This window comes from Artibeus jamaicensis, unplaced genomic scaffold, assembly GCF_021234435.1.
Source record: "Artibeus jamaicensis isolate MK-2021 breed Jamaican fruit bat unplaced genomic scaffold, CSHL_Jam_final scaffold_369, whole genome shotgun sequence".
In the NCBI taxonomy this organism is placed as follows: Eukaryota; Metazoa; Chordata; class Mammalia; order Chiroptera; family Phyllostomidae; genus Artibeus; species Artibeus jamaicensis.
Window position 1 is genome coordinate 40,014,441 of NW_026522042.1, and position 12,403 is coordinate 40,026,843.

Consider the following 12,403-nt stretch of genomic DNA (forward strand, 5'->3'; position numbering starts at 1 on the left):
CACCAAGTGGAGGTGATTCCTCATTTCCCTCAAATACGATTTTGCTTTGAATGAAAAATCATTTTGGATTAATGAATTTTTCCATTCTATGTCACATGTTTATCAGGAGACCCAAACACATAAATTGCCAGATATCTTTTTGAAAGTATGTTTTCAATTATTAGCAAGAAACATTAGTCTTCTTCATTTATTCAAGTAAGTTTTCTTCTTCCCTGTTCCTACTTTGCAAATTGAGAAGTAGCTCAATGTTACATAAAAAGTCTTTCTTTTAGCAATTTTAGTGCAAAGGCTACAGCTAAGTTTTCTGAGCCATTTTCTAAAACCATTACAATGCTGTGTTCCTGCATTCTAATTGGTGTCGCTCAGTGGGCTGGGCATCGTCCCACAGACTGAAACGTTGCTGGTCCTGTCAAGGCACACGTCTGGGCTGAGGGGTGTAAAAGGCAACTCCCTCCATCCCTCCCCTTTCCCCTCTTTCTAAAAATTACAAATTAAAAATATGCTGTGTTTTCAAATGAAACAAGGTTAGTTTTAAAATTTAAAAAAGTAACAGACTTGGCTCAGTGCAAAATTCTAGCTCTTTTCAAAAACAATGGGGTTGTATTACTCATTTAAATGTGACAGACACTACAAATACAGAATAAGTTTCTTCTAAGTCTTTAATATTAAACTACGTTTCAAATTTGACATGTGGGTCCCTACCATATTTTATTTCTCTTAATCACAGCACAAAAATGACTTAAAATTGGTTACTAGCATTACTACTAGTTCAAGATAAAAGGTTCAATAAACAGGATTTTTAGAATAATGATAGGACATCTATAAAAGGATTTTAAAATTTTATTGCTGTCTGCTGATCATATGTGTAGTCTCGTGATTGTAAAGCATTCCAGATTTACAGACCTGGGCTATACATGAAAAACTTGCTTTATAAAACTCATAAGTAATATGTAGGCCTAATACAGAAATTCAAAGCTAGGAATCAAATCCTAACAGACTGTACTTAATGTCTCTCTCATTCTTAAATTTGGTATTTCCCAGAGGGAACAAGCACAGTCTTAACTAATCATTAGTGAAATAGTACAACCACAAATACTAGTAACAGCCTAAGAAAAATATTTCTTAAAAAGAAATTACACAGAAACACCACTATTATATACATTATATATAATCAGATCTAAGCACATTTTTTAAATTGTGTCTAGTAATATGCTAAGAAGGTGAATTACAAAGTTTAACAAAATTGGTGAAATACGCTTAATAATTTACAAGAAAAGCAAGTTTACATATTAGTGTTAGACATTTTTCTTTCAGTTACCTAGTAAAGAAAACAGTTCAAGGGCTCACAGGCAAATGTAATACCTACGTTTTTCACAGTTATTGCAATCAGTCCAATATTAAATAATTTAATTCAGAAATATTACTTATATGCACAAACTACACTTGCAATAGCATGACCTTTTACTTGAAAAATAAAGGACAGTATAATTTATTTACACATTGCCCATAACACTGATGGACTTTTTTGTAATGCTTTGTTTTCTGAAAGTATTTAAACTAAAAATATATTTGAAGACAGTGAACCAAAATAGTATCACCAAGTCACATCTTGTCATTAGACATCAGTGTCCTCACAGTAGTTCAACTAAGATTTATGATTCAACTTCATCCTAAAATATAAAAAGTATTTTTTTAAAAACCATGAAATCCAATCTAGCTATGTTTAATAAACTGTACTGCCATAGTAAGGGAATATCCTTAAAAAATGAAAAACACTGAAAGCACAAAATTTTTAAACTTTCACTCATAAATACTACAAAATAAGTGTAAATTTTTTCAACATTTCTTCTTTTCCTTCCTTGGACATGCTTTTTCCCTTAAATAACTTGTAAGGCCTTGTCACAAAGAGCCTTGATCATGTTTTACTCTCAAGATAAATGCCCTTATTTTGGGAAATCATTCCCCATTGTTTAAATGACTTCTCTTAAGGTAAAGGTAGCTTTCTACTTAAGATGTCTCTCTTTTATGTAAAGGCAACCCTGGTTTTTTAATACCTTTTATGTATAGTGATTTTCACTACGGATACAATATTATTTCAAAAATAAACACTAAGTAATACTTCGAGTATGCTGAAATAGTAGAAAAACCAATTTAGAACTCTGACCTAGGAATACATCCAGGTTCAGCCCTGCAAATGGGTGGGTCTTTCATAAGTGAAGATCAACTAGAACATAAGTGACTTTCACAATTTTATTATTAATTCCTCAGGTTAGTACTAATTTGACAGTCAGACTTAGCTAAGCAACATTTCATTCTGACTCTGGATTTTTATACAAAATGCTTTAGGAGAAAGTTTTAATAAAACTATAAAATATTAATTTTCTATAGCTTGTAGTCTTAATATTAAAGGTATTCTGTTATACTAAAGAGAAAAGTAATCTATTACTCAAAGATGCAATTTGTGGATTCTCTTTAAGTCATTGACATTCTTACTACTAAACCTGCCAAAATTCAGTGAAAAGTCAAGTTATGCTTCATTGCTTCACATTAGGCACTCAGCTGGCAATAAGAACAAACCTTCACTTACCCTTCTCTGTAACTTTCTTTCCCAATATATGGGTCACGTATAATCTGAAAAACTCAAATAACAAATGCACATTTAAAAAAATGTATACTCAAGGAAACCCTTTTTAACCCAATTTAATCTATTCAGATATTTAAGTTTGCTACAGAATAATATTTTTAAAAGCAATATTGTGCTGATCTCCCAATCCAATATTCCTTTTATATACGTATTCTAAATTAACTATCTTGAGATGTAGAATTTCTTACAATGTATTATGTGCAAAATAACCACAAAACTTGGAACAGCTGTTGCATATATAATCAAGCAACATCCAATACTCCAGCAGCCACAAGTTGCCGTGAGAGCCAGTCCAACCCTTCATAGAGTCCCATACCACTTCGCGCATCACAGCCCTGGATATACCAGCTGCGGCCACAGCACAGTTTATGAAGACTGAGAAGTTCAGTGATTTCTTCTATCGAAAGAGCTCCAGCAACATCCTGAAAGATACATACACATGAGAATTTTTAAAAACTCAGTCCATCAATACTATCATTTTTCTAATTATTACCACTTACAGAGAATTGTACTACCACTATTCTAACCAAAGCTTAATCTAAAAACTTAGATTCACCTTTCAGTAATTATTCTGAAATTAACAAGACTATTAAAAAGTAGAGCTTTTATTAAAATCACATACATGTTTGTAAGAACAGCCTTACAATGAAATCAATAAAAGCCATGAAGCCTGAATGAAAAATACTGCCTGAGTCATTATGATGCATCAATTTAAAAAAAGCTAATGTGTACATAATTTTAAAAGAGCTTATAAGTAGGGTTTATAAAATGAAGTTTATTAGACTAGTACTATTCTGACCACCCCTACTTCCCAGAAGCAACCATCAGTAAAAAGCTCTTCCATATTTTTCCAGAATATTTCCATGCACAAATAGGAATATGCTCATTTTTTTGGTTTTTACTTAACACACATGTTGACTATACATAACTTCCCACTATCAGGATAAACAGATTGTCTGCATTATTTTTAACAACTGAACTGCATTCCATTGTATAAGTGCAACAAAATTTTCTGCCAGTCCTATATTGGATATTCAGATTAAGTGTGCTTATGTGCTGTTATAAATACATATACATACATATTTTTACAGAGATATGAGGTTGGGAAAAATTGTAGCCATTTTTAATATAGAGAACAGTTTGTGTGACATCCATGTAACCTGACAGCCAAGGACAGTGGGCTGGAATGCACATGTGTGAACAATGATGACTTCACTGTACTAGTCAGTGGGGACAGTAGACGCCATCGGGTGAACTTGTGTACTGTGTGGCCATCACACTCAAAATGAGTGAGCGAGTAGAGCAACAAATATGCATCAAATTTTGCATTAACCTTGAACATTCCTAAGTGGAAACTATTCAGATGATTTAGAAGGCCACAGCTATGGGCAACTGGTGATTGGCACCTTTCATCACTACAACACGCCTGCTAATGAATGATGTCTCGTGCAGTTTTTTGGTGAAACATCAAATCACCCAGGTGACTCAGCCCCCCTACAGCCTAGATTTGGTGCCCTGCAATTCCTGGCTTTTCCTATAACTAAAATCACAGATGGGAGAAATAGACAAAAAAATGTACTTGAAAAATAATTAAATAAAAATTAAAAAAAACAAAACAAAACTAAAATCACCTTTGAAAGGAAAGAGATTTCAGACCATCAATGAGATTCAGAAAAAGATGACAGGGCAGTTGATGGCAACTGGGAGAGCTATGTGAGGTCCCAAGGTGCCTGCTTTGAAGGGGACTGAGGTGTCATTATCCTGTGTACAATGTTTCTTTTATCTTTTTCAATAAATGTGTCTATTTTTGATATTACATGGCTAGATACCTCCTGGATAGAACTTGCACATTTGCAAAAGTATCTGTAGGATGACCTTAGGATATTTGCTTGTAGGATATATTATTAGAGGTGGAATTTCAGGGTAAAAGCTTTGACAAGTATTGCCATATTGCTCTTTAAGAAAGATGTCTCAGTTTAATAACCACATCACAGTCAAAGACATAATGTCTTTCACATTATGATAGTTGGAAAATGGTATTTCACTGTTCTTATTCTTATTTGTATGTCTTTAATCATAAGTACAGCAAAGCATATCAGCTTTTGGGGGGCCTTTTTTTAATTAAGGAGAAAATCCTACATTTCTCATCCTACTCCTCCTATGACATGTGAGTGGCTATACCCATTAAACCATTTCGTCCTCCTAGAAACTTAGGCTCAAGGTCTACAAATCTTCCACTATTCCTGTCCTTCATCCTTCCCATTTGGTCACCAAATTCTAACAAATCTACCATTATTAAACATATTCAGTCTGCTTCCACCTATCTATTCCTCTAACAGGGATCTTGTTACCTCTCAGTTGAACTGCTGCAGCAATTTACTGCATCTTCCTGTCTCTAGTCCCTTGCCCTGAGTAATTCTACATCCTACCCCCCAGACTGCAGTCTTAAAACACTGACGTGATCTTAAACTAGTCCAGAAACCTTTAGATGGTTCTCCTTTGCTCATAGAGTAAAACTTAAATTTCTCAGTCTGGGACAGTCAGGCCTTCACAGTGTGGCCGCACTTGTTACTCTAGATTTCTTCATCCTCTCCCTGCTCCTCACCTATAGGTTCATTTCATGCTCCCTAAATATACTTTTATTTTCTCTGCCTACAATGTTTTTTCCTTCATATACTGACTCAAAGTCTCATCCATAATTTCAACACGAATCCTACTTTTTATAAACCTTACAAGATGTCACCTTTAGAACTATTCTCTCTCCGATTTGCCATACCAATTTGTAAAGTTATTGAAGTTACTTACCAATTTTCTCTGTATTAGAATCTCACATATATTCACTTACATGTTTACTTACTTACACTGGCGTTTCCAGAGAGCATCAATGACCTTATTTCTTTTTCAATACTCCAAGGTACAAAGCACAGCACTTTCCACACAGACTGTACTCAGAATATATATCAGCAACTTCACAAATATCTAATTATTTTTTAAAATCTTTCTAACCACTTTATGATGTGAAATGCAGCACAAGACTACTAAAATAAGCATTCTAAAATAAAAATGTGTTACCTGTTTGTTAGCAAAAATCAGAAGCAAAGCATCTCGGAGTTCCTTTTCTGTTAACAACTTTGCAAGTTCACTGTGTGCTTCATTAACTCTGTCTCTATGACTGCTATCGACAACAAACACAACAGCTACCAACAAAACAACAAAAAAATTCAGTCAGTTACCTATTATTTCAGTAAATGGAAAAACTATTTTTGTACTCCCATTATGATCTTATGGGTAGTCAACTATTGCTGTTTTTACAGAAAGGCTGCCTATTACTATAGGTGCAATAATTAACAATATGATCTCAAATACATCACGGAACTTTTCAGCTTTCATTTCCTTATCTATAAGAAGATTTACACCTGCTCTACCCAACATGAATTGCTGTGTATATCAATTGATATTATCTCTTAATGAATGAAAATGTACCTATCATGATCTACTTACTGAGGCTACCTGTTCTTTGATTACTACTTCTTTTACCAAAAGACAGTTCTTTAAAAATAAATAAATCACCATTGTATCATTCCAAAATGACTTTCCTTATGATCAAAATTCCATTTTTTCCCTATTAAGCACTGTCTCATACTAAACTCAGTATCAAAAGCCCCAGAGAGAAAGCAGGACAACATGTGGAACAGGTGGCATAAACATAAGCTTCGTGTTGGGGGTACGGGGGCATGCTGGGGCCAAAATGAGAACAAATGCCAGGTGTAATACATGTGAAGTAACACAGTTTGGTCAAAAGCAAACCACTGTAGGTTTTTCTGCAGACAACAACTGTGAATGGAAATGGAGCTACTAGATATCACAATGGGATAAATATTGAATTGAGCAGCAGAACTTACACACCACGAATTCTGCTATACTCCACAGTACTGTGAGCAATCATACTCATGACTCTAACAATACACTTTAACTGCTAAGAGCAGTAAGAGGTAAGTACTCTTAACTGCCCACATACCTAAGCTAACTATTGTTTCATGCTATAATTATAATTCTTCATGCAATATACCAAAGTACATATCCCAATCCTTCCACCTTCATTTTTTCAAATGTGGGGTTGACTGCCAATATTTAAAGGTACAGTCATTATTTAATCAAGGCTTAAATTACCAGCTTTATTAAATAAATATACTGAAAATTGGCATCCTAAAAATCTAAACAATTAAGATATCATTTTCCCCCTCTTACCTTGAGTATTGAAGTAATAATGTTTCCACAATGGTCTTAATTTGTGTTTTCCACCTACATCCCAAATAGTGAACTTTAGGTTTTTATATTCTACAGTTTCCACATTAAAACCTGTTTTAAAAAATAATTAGTTTAATACTGAACTTATGACAATGAGTGATACACCAGATACAAGGCAATAGACCCCATTTAGAACTGTGACTTATAAATTACCTTCAAACAGCAATATCTACTGCTGCCCCACAACTCCACTCCTGAGAACCCTTCATGGGAAATGCATGCCTTTAGCAGGTGTTTAGCCCTCTAAAGCTTCACCAGAGTCCATAAGACCTTGAAACTCAAGTACTCGCCAATTCTGTACCACTATCACCCCCTCACTTGTGGTCCTCAGCCAGGGGCACTAATTCTTCATTCCTTTTCAACTGTCCCACCAATACTCTGTTCCCTATTGGTATCCTACCATCCACACTGCATTTCCAAAGCCACCGAATATCGCTTTTTTCCTTTGGAATGTCTTAGAGCCAGAAAAAAGTCCATCTCCATGCCAAACTGGCATAAAATAAGATCCCAAAAACTCGGGTGTAAACTAGGGTTTGTTAATAAAAGGTCCATTAAGGTAAAAAGCAATACTCATACTCACCAATTGTTGGAATAGGCTGCATAAACTCATCCTGTTTTAACTTAAATAAAATAGTAGTTTTTCCAGCGCCATCTAATCCTAATGTAACAACTCGAATTTCCATTTTTGGTCCAATGTGAACTCTATTGTCCTATAATTTTAAAAAATTTTCAATCTTTTAATTTTGATACGAAGTTAGAAAACATTAAGATTTATACTTTTATTTACAAAATGGCATTGTTAATTATTCCTCCTACTCATTGCTCAACTCATTGAAATCTGAGAAATCTGAGTTGTATTCCCTAAAATACCTTGAATCTGATCTCAAGCGAGAAAAATCACTCCTTATTGCTAAATCCCTTAGTAAAACTGACTACTTTGTTTTTGTATAAATAAAAATAGATATCCACTTACTTACTCGAGATTTTTATGCTGTGCTAAATATATTAATTGAAAATGAAAATTGCTGCTCACTTCCCAGAAATGTCCAGCCAACAATTTCATGTATATCCCTCCATTTTCCTATGCACATATTGGTTGATATATACAAACAAAATAAATATACTTTTAAAAAAGCTAAATTTAAAGAACATATATTGCAACTAGCTTTTATAATCAACAGTATATTATGGAATCCTTTCATTTCAAAACATAAACACCTACGTTTTTCTTTCAATTGCTTCATTATATCCCAAGAACCACAATTAATGAATCCCCAAATTACAGATGTTAGGTCATCTGTATATTTCGTATATTATAGAGAATGAGCAATGAACACATTTGCAATGAACATTCTTGTATATATTACTAGCTGCACGACCCCTGTGCCTCACTTCCTTCATCTGTAAATGAAGTATTAAAATAGTACCAAACGTATACAACTTTTGCATGGATTATTTTTTTAATACATGCACACGTCCTTACAACAGCTCCTGGAATGTGATAAGTACCATTTAAGTGTCAGTACTCATTGTTTTGCCTCCTTGTTTTAGCACTCTTTTCTTTTATGATACAAAATCGTCCAAAGAGGATGTTCCCTCTCATCTGCATGTTCTCATTCTCTCCCAAATATACACTTCAGTATAGTTCTAAGACTCAGAAATAAAACAATCTATGGACCAGAATATCTTTGTGAGAACTCTAAAGACCAGTTGTAAAGCTAAAACACCCAGGCCAACGTAAAACCAAGAAGGGATTCCAACAAAAATGGTAGAAGAATTCACAGAATTCTGCACACCCATTTATGCCCCTGCCCAACCTAGGAGAGTACAATGCAAGTAGGAAGAGAACTCCCTACCAGGAAAGAAACATAAGAATTTATTGAGCATCCCATGTTCTGGCTTATCTGGGGGCTGCCTTAGATAGAGACCAGTAACTATCTCAGCAGCATAATTTGAAAGCCAGTGGAAACAGAGGCAAGGTCATGGCACACTGGAGCTGCCATTGCACAGGGAGAGTAAGATATTACTGGCTTCTGAGAAAATGTAGGGGCAAACTGATTAGAGAATTTGAGACAAGTCAAGAAAAGATATATTCCCAGAAAAGACTTGAGAAGTCTAGAATCTCTTGCAGGGCTGACTGGTAAAGGTCTTCTCAGGCTCTAAGATAGTTCATAAAGATTCGGAGAGGTGATTGTTTGTTCAAATGCCCAAATCTCAACAAAATATGACAAGGCATAAAAGAAATAGGAAAACTTGACCTAATCAAAGCACAAAATTAAATTCTAAAAACTGACCATGAAAAAAATTCATATCTATGAATTGCCAAAGAATTTAAAATACCTTTGAGAGAGATACTCATTAAGGTAAAAGAAACAGAGACAAGTAAAAGAAATAAAGAGTGGACAAAATGAGAATACCAACAGAGAAATTTCAAGAAATAACTAGCACTCTGGAGCTGAAAATATAGCAACTGCACTGAAAAAGTTCACTAGAGAGTTTCAATAACAGACTTCAACAGGCAGAAGAGAGAATCACCAAACTCAAAGATAAGTCATTTGAAATCATCAAGTCAGAGAAGAAAAAAAGAAAAATGAGTGAAGAAGCCCTAAAGGATGTATGTGACACTAACAAGGAGACCAATATGTACATTATGAGTCCCAGAAAGAGGAGAAAGAAAAGGCACAGAGAGAGCGTACCTGGAGAAGTAATGACTAAAAACTTCCCAATATGAAGTGGGAAATGGACATAAAAATTCTAAATCAATGCATTCTAACTAGGAAAAACCCAAACAGCCCCATACTGAGACGCATTATAATCAAACTGCCAAAAGTCAAAGACAAAGAGAGGATCTTAAAAGCATCAAGAGAAAAGTGTCTCATCCCAGAAAAGGGAGCTTCCATTAGATTATCAGCTGATTTGTCAGCAGAAAGTTTGCAGGCCAGAAAAGAGAGGGAGGATATATATATATATATATATTCAATGAGCTGAAAGGAGTAAAAACTATCAGAATAGACGGACAGTTGTTAGCAAGGAGGGAGGTTAGGGGACCAGGTGAAAAACGTGAAGGGATTAAGCAGCACAAAAGTAGTTATAGAATAGTCACGGAGATGTAGATTACAGTGTAGATAAATATGTATGGGGCCAGGTGGGTGGGTACACAAGTACACAATTTTCTAACTAGTGTGCTGCACATCTGAAACAAATACATAATAATATTGAATGTAAACTATAATTTAAAAATAAAATATTAATTGGAAAAAATATTTACCATGAAATGCTATGTATGGCAAAACTGTCCTTTCCCAGCCCTGGCCGGGTAGCTCAGCTGGTTAGAGCATCATCCCGGTATGCCAAGGTTGTGAGTTCAATCCCCAGTCAGGGCACATACAAAAATCAACCTATACATGAATAAAATAAATGGAACAAGAAATCAGTGTTCCTCTGCTCTCCTCTCCTTGCCTCCCTGCCCCTGTCCTCCCCTTCCTTATCTCCTCTTCTCTTCCCTTCCCCTCTCTCTTCTTCTAAAATCAATAAATTTACAAAAGCAAAAGGTGAGGGAGCCATAACTATTAAATCTGCTCTAAAAGAAATGTTAAAGAGGTCTTTCAAGTTGAACTGACTCATTCTATACCTAACAAGAAAAAGATATTCTATGCAAATCATACCTAAACGAGCAGGGATGGCTATTCCACCAGGCAAAGTAGACTTTAAGTCAGAAACCATTATAAGAGAAAGAATGTCATTATATAACTGGGAAAGGGTAAATTTACAAAGAAGATACAATTATTATAAATGGTAATTGGCTTATAAATATGTGGATTAAAGCCCTAAACATAAGACCTAAAACTGTTAAACTCCTAAAAGAAAACATAGGGGAAAAGCTTAATGACATTGGATCTGGCAATGATTTCCGCAATAGGACACCAAAAGTGCAGTCAGCAAAAGCAAAAATAGACAAATGGGACTCTATCGATCCTACAAGCTTTTATGAATCAAAGAACCCAGTCAACAGAGTGAAGCAACCTAGGTAGTGGGAGAAAATATCTGCAAATCATGTATCTTGATAATAGATTCATATACAGAATACATAGAGAATTTCTACAACTCAACAACAAAAAAATCAAATTACTTGGTTAAAAAATAGTAAAAGACTTACACAAAATGCCTCCAAAGAGTATATCAGATGGCCAAAAATCATATGAGTAGATGCTCAGTATCACTAGTCATCAGAGAAATACAGACCAAAATCACAAGGAAATATCACCTCATACCCATTAGGATGGCTACTGTTAAAAAACAAAAACAAAACAAAACAAAAAACCAAAACAAGCATTGGTAAAAATATAGAGAAATTAGAACCCTGTGTTTTGCTCGTGGCATTATAATATAGTGCAACCACTATGAAAAATAGTATGGCATTTTCTTAGAAAATTAAAAATTAAACTATAATATCATCCAGTAAGCTCCTGGATATACATCCAAAAAAACTGAAAGCAAGATCTCAGAGAGATATCTGCACACCCATGCTCACAGCAGCACTACTCACAACAGCTAAGAGGTGTAAGAAATCCTAATGCCCTTCAATGAATGACTGGATAAACAAAATGTGGTATATGCAAACAATTCTGTCACATTCTAGGACATAAACTTTGACGACATTGTGCTAAATGAAGTAATTCAGTCACAAAAAGGTAAATACTATATGATTCCACTTACATGAAGTATTTACAGTAGCCAAATTCAAAGAAACAGAAAGTTGCCAGGAGCTGGTAAGGTTGGGGGAAAAGTTACTATTCATAAGGTACAGAGTTTCACTTTTGCAAAATGAAAAACTTCTGGAGATTTGTTTCACACAAAGTGAATTTACTTAACAATATCAAAGCGTACACTTAAAAATGGTTAGGGATGATAAATTTTATATTATGTGCCTTTTGCCACAATAAAAAAATGTGGTCCATCCTCACAATAGTGTATCTTGCAGCTATAAAGAGGAAGAGAAAATGCCGCTGTGTACTGTTACGGAGTGCTCTCCAGGATACACATTGAAGCGAAAAAGACAAAGTGAAGAAACATGTAAGGTATTTTACCTTTAAATGCAGGGTACAGATAAATATACGAAAATACTTCTCTTTCTATTTTTTAAATAATTAATAAAATTAAGAAGAAATTCTTAATGGTTTTCTACAGGGAAGGAAGGAAAAGAGTACGGGGTTGGGAAGAGACTAGACTGCCCCAAATGAACCTTGCTTTGTAGATTTGACTTTGGACCATGTAAACGTTTCACATAATTATAAAACAATATTAAAAAAATTTTAAGATTTTATTTATTTATCTTTAGAGGGGAAAGGAAGGAGAGAGGGAGAGAAATATCGATGCATGGTTGCCTCTTGTACATCCCCCACTGGGTACTGGCCTGCAACCCAGGCATGTGCTCTGACTGGGAATCGAACT

At 34.7% G+C, this 12,403-nt stretch overlaps 1 protein-coding gene across 10 annotated transcripts in view; it reads right to left on the minus strand.

Annotated features, from left to right (window-relative positions):
* Positions 1-12,403, minus strand: part of TRIM23 (tripartite motif containing 23) — a 39,620-nt gene that overhangs the window by 2,580 nt on the left and 24,637 nt on the right. For 3 of the 10 annotated variants that reach the window (XM_053657391.1, XM_053657394.1, XM_053657393.1), the window contains 4 exons: positions 7,533-7,662; positions 6,893-7,003; positions 5,717-5,841; positions 823-3,066 (listed from right to left, as the gene is read on the minus strand). In XM_053657391.1, coding sequence (XP_053513366.1) covers positions 2,887-3,066; positions 5,717-5,841; positions 6,893-7,003; positions 7,533-7,662 — 546 coding nt within the window. In that variant the 3' untranslated portion in view covers positions 823-2,886. Of the gene's footprint in view, positions 1-822; positions 3,067-5,716; positions 5,842-6,892; positions 7,004-7,532; positions 7,663-11,108; positions 11,224-12,403 lie in introns of those variants that run through there. The other 7 variants (XR_008390118.1, XM_037150777.2, XM_037150778.2 and 4 more) reach the window with 6 other exon arrangements.